This window comes from Aquarana catesbeiana, linkage group LG03, assembly GCF_042186555.1.
Source record: "Aquarana catesbeiana isolate 2022-GZ linkage group LG03, ASM4218655v1, whole genome shotgun sequence".
Classification (NCBI taxonomy): domain Eukaryota; kingdom Metazoa; phylum Chordata; class Amphibia; order Anura; family Ranidae; genus Aquarana; species Aquarana catesbeiana.
The window spans coordinates 231207805-231223499 of NC_133326.1; the positions used below are offsets into that span (position 1 = coordinate 231207805).

Consider the following 15695-nt stretch of genomic DNA (forward strand, 5'->3'; position numbering starts at 1 on the left):
TTTCGATATTAAAGGCTTCAGATTTGTATCCAGCATATTTTATATAGGCTTTGGGTTTATTATATAATGCTTTGATCCATGTTAAAAAGTGGGATCCAAAACCCCATTTTTGTAATGAATATTGCATATATTGCCAGGATACTGTGTCAAATGCCCTCTTAATATCGAGAGATAGAAAACATAAAGGGATTTTCCGTTTTTTAGCAATATGTGCCAATAACACTGCCCTGCGTATATTATCACCTGCCTGTCTATTTGGCATGAAGCCTACTTGATCTCTATGTATTAATTTTCCTATAATGCTATTGAGGCGTTTTGCTATTATTTTTGCTAATAATTTAATATCGAGGTTTAACAGAGAGATAGGCCGATAATTCACACAGGAAGTATCATCAGAAAGGGGTTTTGGGCTCATACAAACAATTGCCATTAGTGTTTCTTGCTGAAAAGAATGTCCATCTAGAAGTTTGTTAAAAGTTTCAGTGAGAATTGGAGAGAGTATTTCTGAGAATGTTTTATAGTATAAAGCCGAGTAGCCGTCTGGGCCTGGTCTTTTGTTAAGTTTTAGGTCTTTTATGGCGTTAGCAACTTCATCTATAGTTATAGGCTCATCCAAACTGCTTTTTTGATTCTGAGATAACTCAGGTAAGGTTATTTTTGAGAAGAAGGATTCAGCCTCTGTAGGATTAAATTCATTGTTTGTCTTGTATAAAGTTGCGAGATGTGAGTGAAATTTATGGACTATTTTAACTGGATTACAAGTGTAAACATTTTTTGATAATTTCAAACGTATTGGTTTGAAAAATTTGTTAGTTGAAATTAATGCCCGAGCCAAATATGTACCTGGTTTGTTTGTATTCATGTAGAAATTGTGTTTGGAGCGTTTGAGGGATTTATCAACGGACTCAGTGAGAAATAGATCGTATTCCAATCTAGATTTTTCCAGATGAGATTTTGTACTCTGAGATGGATTATCTTGAAATGATATGTAGGCTGCATTAAAATTGAGTTCTAGTTTTTTTGCTAGATTTTTGCGTTCCCGTTTAAATAGTGCCATTTGTCTTTGTATTGTACCACGCAAGACAGGCTTATGAGCTTCCCACAGTGTTATTGGGGAAATGTCTGTTGTATTATTAATTGATATGTATTCCTTTAAAGCTTGTTCAATGGCCATCTGATGTAGTGGGTGTTTGAGCATTATGTCCGGTAAGTACCACGTTGGGTCATGCGCTTTTGGTATGGCTGAGGCTATAGTCGTGTATACTGCATTATGGTCAGACCACGGAATCGGAATTATATCTGATGCAATAATTTCTGGTATCATTCCTATTGTTAGAAAAATATGATCTATTCTGGTGAAGGTTTGATGAGGGTGCGAGAAATAAGTGAATTTCTTTTTCATTGGGTTACTTTCTCTCCATGAATCTACCAGATTGTATTTGGAAAGAAGTTGAGAAAAAGGTAATCTAGAGGTTATTTTGGATGGTGTAAAAGGTGATTTATCTAGAAATGGGAGGAGGACCTGGTTCGAATCCCCACACATTATCACTGTTCCTATTTTGTGTGTATTAATCACTTGTAATATATGTGAGAGGAATGGTGTAGGTTGTTTGTTAGGAGCGTAGTAGGAAATCACCGTGATTGCTGTATCCATTATATAACCCATGAGTATCAGGTATCTACCTTCTGGGTCTTTAATTTCTGATGATAAGGTGAATGGTGTGGATCGGTGAAATGCAATTAGAGTTCCCCTTTGCTTGGTACAGGCAGAAGCCGTGTAAATTTGTTGATAAAAAGGAGAAAAATATTTTGGAGTAGAATCTTTGGTGAAGTGTGTTTCTTGGAGGCATACTATGTGAGCCTTCTTGTTATGGAAAGTACGGAAGGCTTTGGTCCTTTTTTGAGGGACATTTATTCCCTGAACATTCAGGGAAAGTATATTCAGTGGTGCCATGGCAATAGATCAAATAGTTTTGACTTACTTTTTGTTATGCAGAGCTGACTGCGCAGATCAACCTGTGTGGACTGAAGAGATGAATAGATAGAAAAGAAACCAGTGAATTCTGGAGTAAAGAGTAAACAAAAAACATATGAGATTAGATGATACATTGTATAAATTATTTTTTGCAAGTAATCACAATTTACCCGTGAAAGAGAATAAATATCTCTCTCAGGGGAATAAGTGCCTTCGTCACACTCCCACATAATATGGTTGGGAGAATGAGGAGGGCTAATGGGGGTACACGGATCTTCCGCTTACAGGAGAGAAGTGCTATGTCAAAAGACATCAAAATGATGTTTCATTAATTGGAGTGCAGAATATAGTTTTTGTTGAAATTATTTATTCCAGGGTGGTTGTATATGGTTAGTCTTACCCTAGGCTAAATAATTCAGTTAGAAAGGTACTGTTAATAACTTTGGTATTGATGAAGATAGTTTGAATTATTTTGGGATTTTAACCCTTTTAGAGTAAACAATTACATATTTTATTCATATGTAACTGTTTAGATATGTTAATTCATAAAATTGAGGTTGTATTGCTTCAGATTAGAATAAACAAAAACATAATTCTAGGAACTAGTTAGGTAATAATATATTTGTTTTAAGAAAAGAAAGAAAAAGCTTCCATTACTTCTGGATTATTGAACATATTTGTCCTAAAAAGTAATAAATCTATTGTTATTACCTGATAATATATAACTGAACAAGAATTTCCTTATTTCACTTATATATTCTAAGGCTATATGAATCAGAAGTAATAAGAAATATAACTGGAATGTAACATGATCCCACACAGTGTGTGACTATCAGAACGCAGTTACATTCAGTTATAAATATAGGTTTTTTATAGAGAACCATCTCTTAGTATAATATATGAAGAGATATCAGGAATTAGGATGTCAGTCCATTGAATCTTCTTGGTCCATGGATGATGTGGCATAACGGCCTCTTTTGTGAGAATGATGATTCCCATTTTGTTCTGAAATTTTCTGGGTGCTGCCTGAAGGTGAAGATGACGCTATTCTTCTGCGTGTGGGAGTGTTGCTGCTTGTGGGTTCTGTCAGATTTAATTTTAAAAGGGTTTGTTGTAGTTCATCTGCTGATCTGCTTCTGTAAATTGTACCTTGGTAGTTAAATCTGACTGAAAAGGGGAAGCCCCATTGATACATAATGTTGTGGCGTTGCAGTTCCATTAGTTGGGGTTTCATGGATCGTCTTTTAGTAATAGTAAGTTGGGATAGGTCAGCAAAAATTTGATAATTGTGTCCTTGAAAATTAAGTTCCTTTTTTTCTCTTGCAGCAATTAGTATTTGTTCTTTCGTTCTGTAATAATGAAATTTTGTGATTATATCACGTGGGGGTCCATCTTTCTTTTTGTCCAGTTCTAAACGTTCAATAGGGATATCTGGATTTAGTTCTTGTAATAGAGCAGTAATAGTAGATTGCAGGTCTGTCACAGTTTCAGGTATTCCCCTTATGCGCAAGTTTGAACGTCTGGCTCTATTTTCGTAATCTTCGAGCTTAGTTTGAAGTATTAAATTCTCTTTTTTTAATTGTTCCAATTCTGTTATATTTTCTTGGGTTGTAATTTCAATTTCATCCATTTTTATTTCTAAGGCTGCGGTGCGGTTTCCCAGCTTATTTCTTTGGTTAGGCTTTTTGTTATTTGGTCTGAGGTTTGTTTTAAAGCCTTATGAAGCATCTTTTCAAATTGTAATAATATTACTGGGGATACTGAGGAGGCTTGTGGAGAAGTTTGTGAGAGGATTTGTTCTGTATCTGACTCAAATGGAGAGTCTTGCTGTGACATTTTCTGTCTGTGAGAGCGCCCTGATGCTGTATCTTGTGAGGTGACTGGAGCTGCTTCAGCTGCAGTGAGTGCCTGATCTCTTTGTGAGGTGATTTTTATTTCTGCCACGGTTTCCTCCCAGTACCATATTTCCTGCCCAAACTTTCACAGTTTGTTCCCTGGGGCAAAAAGGTTCAAATGGATACCTTTTGAGCCTGCAGGCTCCGCTTTGTCCTTCTCTTCTCTCCTCAGCGGTGTGGAGCTCTAACAATGCATGTCTGCTCTGCTAGGCTCCGCCTCCTGCCCTCCGGAGTTCATCTTTTTCAATCCCTTTACAAACTTCTTTAATTTCCCAAAACTCTGTGAGGGGTTATTTAAACTGTACCCAATCATGTATGCCCTTACATTACATACTGTGGTTATTGGTAGATTTAAAATGATTATGCAAATTTGTTTATGAGGAGCTTACAAAGGCAAAGTACAATGCCTAAACTGATATAACTAATAAGATATCTTTTTCATGTTTGGATGACTCTTCAGATAATTAAAGGTCCAAATAGGGTCGCTACAGCTTACTGCACATTGCCCATCATTGCACTTTTTCTTTTTTTTTTTTACCTGGTATTGGGCTTTTTAATGTATCCCCTAACCACTTATGTAACAGCTTCCAATACTTCTTTATTACAATGCTATTTTTTAGTTTCCAGTTCTGTGGTAGTTTGACTGACCATTACTCCATCATGCAACACTGCACCCAAAATAATTTTATACAATTTTTGAGACAGATAGGGCTTTTTTTTGGTGTCTTTGGTGGTTTTAGTAACCACTGGATTTTTACTATATAACGTTGAAAAAATGTTTCACTAAAATAAAAATACCAAGACAATATGAAGACCCCAAAATGACCCCTTTTTGGAAAATAGACACTCCAAAGTAACCTAACACTGTTGTCTTTTTGGAACATGTTGGCATTTAGGGGGGGTTAAACATGGAGCTTGGTAATTGTGCACTAGATACAGTGCACATAGGTCAAACACAGAGAAAGATGAGATGAAAGGGTTAATGTAAAGGTCGCATACAGTGGGATGATGGCGATGAATGGGTTAATGTGGAGATGTGCAGGATGAGAGAGCTGAAAGATTAATATACATTACACTGAAGAGACAGGCTGGAGGTCATATGTATCAGAGAGATGGGGATGACATGGTTAAACTTTACTTGAATCTACAACTGCCACTTATATTTTTTGTGTTCAGAAAATAATGAATAGCTTATTGATTCATTAGTTTCACTTTTCCCATTTCCTCTGTTGTAAAAGGAAGGGACAGGCTCACGTATGTAAACACACACTGTCTCTCTTTGACCAATCACAGCAATCCTGTTCACAGTGACTGTGAATGGAGTGATCCGATGATGGACTAGTTTACTGACATTAACTATAGACTTGCTACCTGGAGGCTATTTTTGCAGTAGTGTAGTGGTTAATATTATACATGATATATCTTATACTGTGACTAAATTACAATTTATGTAAGCAAGGTAGCTACCTCAGCAGGCAAATAATCTCAAGAAAATAAACACAACATGCCTAGATATACATACAGTGCCTTGAAAAAGTATTCACACCCCTTGAAATTTTCCACATTTTGTCATGTTACAACCAAACTACAACTAAATGTATTTTATTGGGATTTTTTTTGTGATAGACCAACAAAAAGTGGCACATAATTGTGAAGTGAATGAAAAATGATAACAGGTTTTAATTTTTTTTACAAATAAATATCTGAAAAGTGTGGCATGCATTTGTATTCAGTCACCTTTACTCTGATACACCTAACCAAAATCTAATGGAACCAATTGCCCTTAGAAGTCACCTAATTAGCAAGTAAAATCCACCTGTGTGTAATTTAATCTCAGTATAAATACAGCTGTTATGTGAAGCCCTCAGAGGTTTGTTAAAGAATCTTAGTGAACATACAGCATCATGAAGGCCAAGGAACACACCACACAGGTCAGGGGTAAAGTTGTGGAGACATTTAAAGCAGGGTTGGGTTATAAAAAAATATTCCAAGCTTTGAACATCTCACAGAGCACTGTTCAATCCATCACCCGAAAATGGAGAATATAGCACAACAGCAAACCTACCAAGATATGACCGTCCACCCAAACTGACAGGGTGAGCAAGGACAGCATTAATTAGAGAAACAGCCAAGATGCCCAAGGTAGCGCTGAAGGAGCTGCAGAGATCCACAGCTCAGGTGGGAAAATCTATCCACAGGACAACTATTAGTCATGCACTCCACAAATCTGGCCTTTATGAAAGAGTGGCAAGAAGAAAGTTTGCAGTTTGTGAGAAGCCTTGTGGGGGACATAGCAAACATGTGGAAGAAGGTGCTCTGGTCAGATGAGACCAAAATTGAACTTTTTGGCCTAAAAGCAAAACGCTATGTGTGGCGCAAAACTGCCACTGCACATTGCCCTGAACACACCATCCCCACCGTGAAACATGGTGGTGGCAGCATCATGTTGTGGGAATGCTTTTCTTCATTGGGGACAGGGAAGCTGGTCAGAGTTGATGAGAAGATAGATGGAGCCAAATACAGGACAATCTTAGAAGAAAACCTGTTAGAGTCTGCAAAAGACTTGAGACTGGGGCAGAGGTTCCCCTTCCAGCAGGACAACAACCCGAAACATACAGCCAGAGCTACAACAGAATGATTTAGATCAAAATATATTCATGTGTTAGAATGGCCCAGTCACAGTACAGACCTAAATCCAATTGAGAATCTGTGGAGAGACTTGAAAATTGCTGTTCACGGATGCTCTCCATCAAATCTGACAGAGCTTGAGCTATTTTGCAAAGACGAATGGGCATAAATGTCACTATCTAGATGTGCAAAGCTGGTAGAGACATACCCAAAAAGACTAGCAGCTATAATTGCAGTGAAAGGTGGTTCTACAAAGTATTGACTCAGGGGGGCTGAATACAAATGCACATCACACTTTTCACATATTTATTTGTAAAAAAATTGGAAAACCATGTATCATTTTCCTTCCACTTCACAACTATGTGCCACTTTGTGTTGTTCTATCACATAAAATCCTAATAAAATACATTTACATTTTTGGTTGTAACATGACAAAATGTGAAAAATGTCAAGAAGTATGAATACTTTTTTTAAGGCACTGTAGTATGGCATTTATAATTACTGTAAATCACAGAGGCTAACTACAAGGTCTTAATGAGGTGGTATATGGTACCAGCAAGACTGGCCGTGTTTTTATCACATATGGTGGACATGCCCCAAGGTCAGGAGATTCTGGATCAGGAGCTACAATTTTATTTATACCCTTACCCAGATGAACTTGATGAAATCAGTAACACATGCACTTCTGCGAGGTAGGATAGCGGAAGCCTCCAGATCCCAAAAAATACTTTTAGCATTTGTATTTATCTCAGCTGAAATAACTATAGCTAGGAGCTGGAGGTCCGCAGCCCTGCCATTCGACCAGCTTAAACACAAAATGTCATGGCTTATGCTGAATGAAAGGTTAACATCAATAGTACAAGATAAGATGAAATTGTTTCACAAAATATGGGATCCATGGATTAACTATCTGACAAACGATCCAAGGACACTTACAAACTAGATCTATTCTCGAGAAATGGGTATCTGGGCACAGAGCCACAGCCCCCCCCCCCCCTTTCCCCCCCTTTAACTTTCCCTTTTCTGCCTTCTATCTGGCACTTTTTCTCCACTTGTTTTACCCCCATCTTTTAATAAACCCTAATTACTAGGTCTCAATTTTTGATTTATTTGTTACGTTATGGTTTTCACTCACCCTTGACAGATCTTCGTCTACTTGGGTCATGAAGGGAAACATCAGCTGGATAAGATGAACCAAGCCCCCCTGAGAGTCAAAAGGGGGCTGATTGGTCCCAGCGGACGGAACAAAAGTTAGGGATTAGGAATGGAAATATGCAACGGGCCATAGAAGCTGAGGTATTATATACAGTCTAATGCCCCGTACACCCGGTCGGATTTTCCCATGGAAAATGTCCGATCGGAGCGTGTTGTCAGAAATTCCGACCGTGTGTGGGCTCCATCGGACATTTTCCATCAGATTTTCCGACACACAAAGTTGGAGAGCAGGAGATAAAATTTTCCGACAACAAAATCCGTTGTCGGAAATTCTGATCGTGTGTACACAAATCCGACGGACAAAGTGCCACGCATGCTCAGAATAAATAAAGAGATGAAAGCTATTGGCCACTGCCCCGTTTATAGTCCCGACGTACGTGTTTTACGTCACCGCGTTCAGAACGATCAGATTTTCCGACAACTTTGTGTGACTGTGTGTATGCAAGACAAGTTTGAGCCAACATCCGTCGGAAAAAATCCATGGATTTTGTTGTCGGAATGTCCGAACAAAATCCGACCGTTTGTACGCCCTATAAGATGTTGAGTTGAGAAAGGTGTATAAACCACACTTGTCTAAACAAGTAAATAATAGCTCACATCAGGAGGTGAAAATGGTCCATGGATGCAAAACGAGGATTCTTCAAGTATACTAGAATTTTAAATGTATAGCTCCATGAACAAGTTGTATTTTGCATAATGTAAATTCGAGACCTTTGTTCATTGTATTGCAAAACTTTAATACAAATAATTGAAACATAATTAATGTAAATATTGTATAAAAAAATCAACCATTACGTAGCCTCCCTGGCGGTTTTCCACGAGTGTGGCTCGGGGTTAAAATTCAGGACCATTAGCGGTAACCCCGAGCCGCACTCGGGATTACATCGCAGGATCCTGGTGTGCCTTTACTTACCTTGTCCCCGGGATCCTGCGATGTCCCCCGCAGTGTCCATGGGCTCCATCCTCCTCCGAAGCCTCTCCTTGCCAGGCTCCGTTCCCTGCGAGCGTCGCAACGCACGGGGGCGGAGCCTGGCGGCAAATTAAAAAAAAAGTAAAAATCATAACACATACAGTACTGTAATCTTACAGATTACAGTACTGTATGAAATTATTTCACATCCCTTTTGTCCCCAGTGCTTTGGCCCATGCCCTGCATCAGTTTTATGTGATATATACTGTTCTTTCTGCCTGGAAACTGGAGATTGTCCATAGCAACCAAAAAGTGTCCCTTTACGTCAAAAGTGGCTTTAGACCAGCTAGAAAACAGCGATAGTAAATTAGAACACTTGCAGAATTGAGCGATAGTGAATCGTGGGGAAATTTATTTTATTACTATTTATTTTTATTTTTTTTAATTATTTATTTTTATTTATTATATTATAATTTATGTTTTTGTGTTTCAAACTTTATCATACCCGGGATATCTACTAGACTCTTGTTTGGACAGATTAGTGTGTTATTGTTAAGAATTACAGACCTACAATATAAAACGCCAAATTTCCATGCAAAATAATTGTACTGCTTTCAGCACCTAAAATGCGAAATAATCATACCGTCAGGGAGGTTAACAGCAAAGGTGGAGACAGACCTCTATTTAGTTGCTGCAACTTTTTAAGGTTTGTGACCTCCTTTCTCCTTTCTCAAGCAGTTCCCACATTTTGCTATCAGGTGTACAAACCGAATTATATCAATAATTCAACACTTAGCAGCTAGTATATAGCTCCAAAACGGTGCACATTTAAGAGACATAGGTAAGCTTTATTATAGGCTTACATATAGGTAAAAATCATGCATGGGAGTTTACTTCCACTTCAAACCTCCTAAAAAGTTTAACTAAAATGTTTTTTTTTCTTTGGTCACAGTGGGAAATGTTAGAGCTTCTATTGGGTTTTATTGGCATCTGCGTTCCCTGTTAAGGTGATTTCCCCTTGTTGCCAGTATACGAGTAATGGGAAATCTCACCAAAAGATACAGGAAAACTATAGGTTGAGGATGGATTAAAACCTCTTTTGGTAGTATTATTGTTGTCAGTGTCTTCATGTCTTAGTAACAACCACTTAAAGGATAAGTTCACTTTTGGAACGTGTTGCATGTTCCACTCGTTTTTAGGGTGAAACATTGTAACACGTTCCAGCATTTGCAGCTCTCTTCCTGCTTCTCCCCCTGACCGTGACTGAATCTTCTCCCCACACTCATTGTCACTTTTTAAAAACAGCGTGGACATGCAGGGCTTCTCCCACATAGTCGTGTCATTCATTCTCAAGTTCCTGTGAATGAATGCTATTGCGGCTGATGGCTTGTAGTTTTCAATGATTTGCGAGGGCACTGGTGAGCACCCTTGTACACCATTGACCTTCCTGCTCTCGGGTAACTGTCTGCCCGTATGTTATACGAACAGACAGGTATGCTGAGAGTCTTCAGGAGCTGGACATTGCACCCGAAATCTGCTGATCGCAGGTGCAATGCTCTGCAGGCTCCTTAGAAACAAAAATAATAAATGTACATTTTTTTACCTGCAAAAGATGAACCTATCCTTTAACTTGTTTTTGTTTCTACTGTCACAGAAACAGGAAGTGAGAGGAGATCTTTGTAATTGGGTCATGGCCATGAAAGCTTGACAAAAATGTATACTCTTCCCACGTCTAATTAAAACTAAAAAATAAATTAGGCTTTAGAAGGGAGGTCATTTTTTACAGGTTCCCTTTTAACAATCCACTCCCCCCACAATATATGCTATGCATGTGTAACCACACTTTTGTTATATTTGTAATATTGCATCTAGCTGAGAACAAAAGACAGAGGTGTTTTTTTAAACTGACGAGGAAAGAAATCTCACAACTAGGTTGCATTATTTTTCAGCAAGAAATTAGAATTTCCCTTTACAGGATGGAAGATTAAAATAGAAATTCAGATTTTGGTAGAACTTTCTGTTTGTGACAACTCTTCTCAAATGTTCATACCTGAGATCTGCTTATCTGGTATTTCCCTCACTAAGTTGCATTCAATGACCATTGGAAGAAAATTTACAATGGTGATATAACTACATTTGTTAATTTCCTATGGAAATTAAGCATAACAATTTTTACATTCTTTCTCTTTGTTGTCTTACAGCATTCCCTGTCTAATAATATTTTGGATGTTTACAATACTGAGCAAGACATTTCAGGATCCAGTATGGTGCTGTCCAATACATCTTGCACAGGCAGTGTTGGTGTCAAGAGAGAGGTACCAGGTAAAGTATTTGTACCGACTCAAAAGCAGATTTATCCAACATGGCAAAATGTGATGTATAAAATCCAGTAAATCTTAGCAACCTATCGGAGTCCATGGTGCTTTGCGTTAGTGCTTTCTGCACACCATCATTACTATTTGCACTATACTAGAAAATATGTGAAAGAGTTTTATGTACATCTACTAATACAATTATTGGTAATTAAATATAAGGAATAGTTTACACCACTTTGTGAATATGTCAATGGCTAATGGACAAAGCACAAACCAAGTTAGATCTCATTTGCTGAGTATTCTGAAAAGCTAATCTGCAGATCCAAACACAAAAACTATGTCAAAGCACATAAACTGAATACTCTCCTCATACTTAAACTGTATAAACGCAACCACACAAACAAATTGATCAGACTGAAAACTGCTAAAGACACTTACACCAGTAACTCTGCCCTGTTAAAATATTTCAGAAACACATATCTGAAATATACATAAGAGTTATGGATTTCTCTTCCAATCAGGCTGGCACCCTATTTGAGGCTGTAACGTTTCCCACTTTAACACATGTTGAAAAAAACAATTTACTGTAGTAAAATGTAAAAAAAAATTTTTGTTACACCTCTGTACTCAGCTCTGCTGTACTGATCTTTCCTCAGTAGTGTGCAAGACGCCATTGACAAAAATTTATTTATTATTATTAGAGATCACCAAAAAAAATTGCCATTTTTTACTCCTATGCGCAAGGGGCCTTAGACAGCCCTATGACCATGCAGAAAGTTCTGCAAGCCATCAAAATCCTAAGCCCACATAAGTGACCTGGACCTGATAGCTTACCCACTATGTATTACAAAAAAATTGCTGATACACTAGCTCTGCTTTTGACAAAGGTGCTTAACATCCACTTGAAACAGGAATTTTTTTGACAAGAATCCCCAATGGCAATCATCAGCATGATTCCAAAACCAAACACATGTAATACAACTTGGTCAAATTATAGACCAATTTCCTTTTGAATTTGAATGTCAAACCTTTTGCAAAAGTTCTTGCATTCCATCTTAACTCAGCATCAGGCTGACCCATCCACAATGATCAGGTTGGGTTTATACCCCAATAAGAGGGGTGATAGTATACAAAAAGCAACACTACTTATACATGTTGCTCAGAAATTCAGTATCCCTGCTTATGTACTTTCACTAAATATCAAGAAAGCTTTTGCCTCTGTCTCCTGGCTCTATCTGCACTATATATTGAGACACTGGAGATTTGGCCCTCACTTCACAAGGTGGATCTCATCACTTTATTCTCACCTGAAGTCTTACCTGAAATACTTGGGGTACAAATTGTACTACAGTACTTCCTAATAGCCAGGGGCACAAGGAAGGGTTTCCCACTATTGCCCCTTGGCCATAGAGCCATTGACGTGACTTATTAGGTCTAATCCTGACATCAAGGATATCAAAGTAGCTGGACTCCACAACAAGCTCAGTCTTTTCACTGACAACATTTTACTTTTTCTCTCTTCTCCCCACATCCCCATACCAAATCTCTTCAACATCCTTGAAGGGTTTGTCAACATATCTGGATTATTCCCACAATTCCTTCACTTTCTACAACAATCTTTTCCCTTTATTTGGGAATCCCACCACTTTCTATTTATCAGCATATACTAAACAAGCTCTTCCCAAACATCCTTTTCTACATAGATAACTGGTCAGCTGACCTTGGTGTCACCTTGGAGCCAGAAGACTGGTCCAAAATCTGGAATGCAACTTAATCATATTCACTGAATGTGCCTGCCCTAGAAACTTCCTATAAGGTACTCTCCCGCTGGTATTTAGTTCTGTCCAGAATAGCTAATTTGTCCCCTCATACTCTCCTGACTGTTCTAGGGGTTGCAAAGAGTTGGTCACCCATATGCATATCTGGTGGACATGCCCTGTTGTTAAAAAATTTTGGTCTGACATCTTCCAAATTCCCTCAACATCGTTTGGCATTTCAATTACCTCAGACCCAACCACAGCACTACTGAACAAATGACCGCCAAACCTTACAAACACACAATTTTGCTTTCTATAGCCAAAGATTTCCCTTTATTACTGTTCTGGGATTACCCAAATTTGGGGATTTTCTTTCACTTTAGATGATAATGGTAAACTTGACAAATAGAGGGGTGAATCTCCCTAATGGGGGCACAGACAACAATAAAAACCTGACAGGGGTTCTAATTCGCATTTAGTTATACTTTAAAGTAAAAGTATAGCCAAAACTTTTTTGATTTTTGGATAGATAGAGTTAAGTTAAATAACCCCCTGTTAGTTTATATTTTTGCTGTCTGCATCTCATTAGTGAGATTTATCTTCACCTCTTGTCTCAGAGATGCAAAATAAAGTGAGGGGGATCGCTTCTTAGAGGGGAAATCTTCCCTCTTTAACAATTATCAGCAGAACTAATGTTCCTATTGAAAGATTTGCCTTCACCTGTTATGTAGCAACTGTGAAATATTGGATTTACCATCACTTTTTATCCAGGTGAAAACTAGAAAAGGTAAATCTACCTGGGGGGAATAGATATAAAAAAAATAATAGGGGTTTTCACTATACATTACTTATGAACAGAATCCTCTCTAATGTAGACAGTAGATTTGGCCTTGATTAGTAATATTGGCTCTGTAATCAATTGGAGGCTAAAATCCTATACTCCCAAAAGTATTGTTAGGTGTAGGTAAAGTTAGGTTGAATATGTCAGTTTCATGTCTCTGTTAATTTCTGGAAATGCCAGTGGTGTGCACTCTCCGTGAGATAAGATCCAAGTGTTTTGTAGAAAAGCTGTTGTCCTCCTGTGACAAATTAGGCTGTTGTAATTTGTATTTGGTGGATGAAACAAGATTTTAGCTATAACACTAACCCTTGGTAAACACTTATACATGCATGTAAACAATATGGTGGTTGTAGTATTATTGTAATTATACCAATACAGATTATTGGTTCCTACAATGGTGGCCATCATTTTAATTTCAAATAAAATGCAAACAATAGCCTACAATAGCCTATAATCATATTATATATTGAAGACAAGAAACCTGTCATAGTAAAAAGAGAGCTTCCTTTTCCAATTTAAAGTACAACTATAGTCAAAACTTTTTTTTTTCCATTTTGGATAGAGCAAGGAAGGGTTATAACCCATGTCAGATTTTTTTCCACTATCTGTTTACCATTGCGGAGATTTACCTTCACTTCCTGTCCCATAACGAAACAGGAAGTAAGAGGAAATCCCTGCAAATTAAAGAAATTTCGGGGAACCCCCAGGTCACCAGAACTAGTGTTCCCATTGGAAAATCTCCCCTCTATTACTTTTCTGGGGACAACCCACAATTTGTGATTTTCGTTTACTTTCACTTGCAATGATAATGGTACACTGGACTAATAGAGAGGGTGAATCTCACTAAAGTAGGCACAGACAGCAATACAGACTGACAAGTGTTCCAATCCCTCTCCACTCTATCCAAAGCTAAAGAAAAACTTTTGCCTTTAGTTATACTTAAAGACCTGCAGGTTTCTGAGATGTCATTCTCATCTTCTAGCTTCATTAATTAGTTCATAGTTACTACTTCAGTACTAGTCAGAACTCACAACCAAAACACTTGTTCTGAGCAGAAATCAGGAAACTAGAGTATGAAATTAAGGTCCTGGGAACTTGTGGGTTTTAAAACAAGTCAGCAATGGTAGCTTTCATATGTAATATCCACTTGCCGACCACCTAACTGGGAAAATACTTCATTACTTTGACTTTAAATGCCGGGATTATGGCTGCAGCTATATGCCATATCCCAGATAGCATTTTTTTCCCTCAGGCAGCAGACTTTCTCATAAACGTGGCCCGAGCATCAGATTCACAGCTGGGTCACTTTTAGAAGAGGCGGGAGGGGTCGTCCACCCCTCCCGCTGCTTTGTGATGGCGGCTAGGCATACAGATGAACGAAGGAAGATAATCTTTATGCCCTAGGAGGACCAGAGTGTCCTCATGCCGTCACTTCCGATTCTGGCCGCATGTAAAATTTTTTTGATTTTTTTGCGTTTATGGGTAGAGGAGAGATTTGGGGTCTTTTAGACCCCAGATCTCTCCATAAAGAGGACCTGTCATTCTAAATTGTTATTGCAAGGGATGTTTACATCCCTACATTGTTTACAAAGGGATAACGATAAAAGTGGTCAAAATTTTTTTTAAAGGGACATTGCAAACATTTTAAAAAGTCATAAAATAAATGTAGAAAAAAATGTTTAAAGCGCCCCCATCCCCGTGTGCTTGCACGTAGTGGTGAATGCATATGTAGGTCATGCTGATATATGTAAATGAAGTGAGGTATCGCTGCGAATGTTTGAGCGAAAGCAATAATTCTAGTACTAGACCTCCCCTGTAACTGTAAACTAGTAACCTGTAGAAATTTTTAAAGCACTACCTATGGAGATTTTTAAGTACCGTAGTTTGGCTCCATTCCATGAGCAGGCAAGCATATATTATGCTTTTTTTTATTTCATTAAAGTGTATTTTTTTTTTTAAATTGCGTTTGAAATTATCACCATTTTATTCTCTAAGGTCTCTGCTAAGAGAATATATATAATGTTTGGGGGTTCCAAGTCATTTTTTAGCAAAAAAAAAAAAGAAAAAGGTCTGGTCAGCAAATGGGTATATTATGACAAGTTCCCTTTAAATGAACAGCAAAGTACAAGAGATCAGGTTCAGGTTTGTCACTACCATGG

General features: G+C 37.9%; 1 protein-coding gene across 2 annotated transcripts in view; it reads left to right on the forward strand.

Annotated features, from left to right (window-relative positions):
* The window catches only part of TFEC (transcription factor EC), a 150338-nt gene that overhangs the window by 102693 nt on the left and 31950 nt on the right, over positions 1–15695 (forward strand). For both annotated transcript variants that reach the window (XM_073619848.1, XM_073619849.1), the window contains exon 4: positions 10825–10945. In XM_073619848.1, the coding sequence (XP_073475949.1) occupies positions 10825–10945 (121 nt within the window). The remainder of the gene's footprint in view (positions 1–10824; positions 10946–15695) is intronic.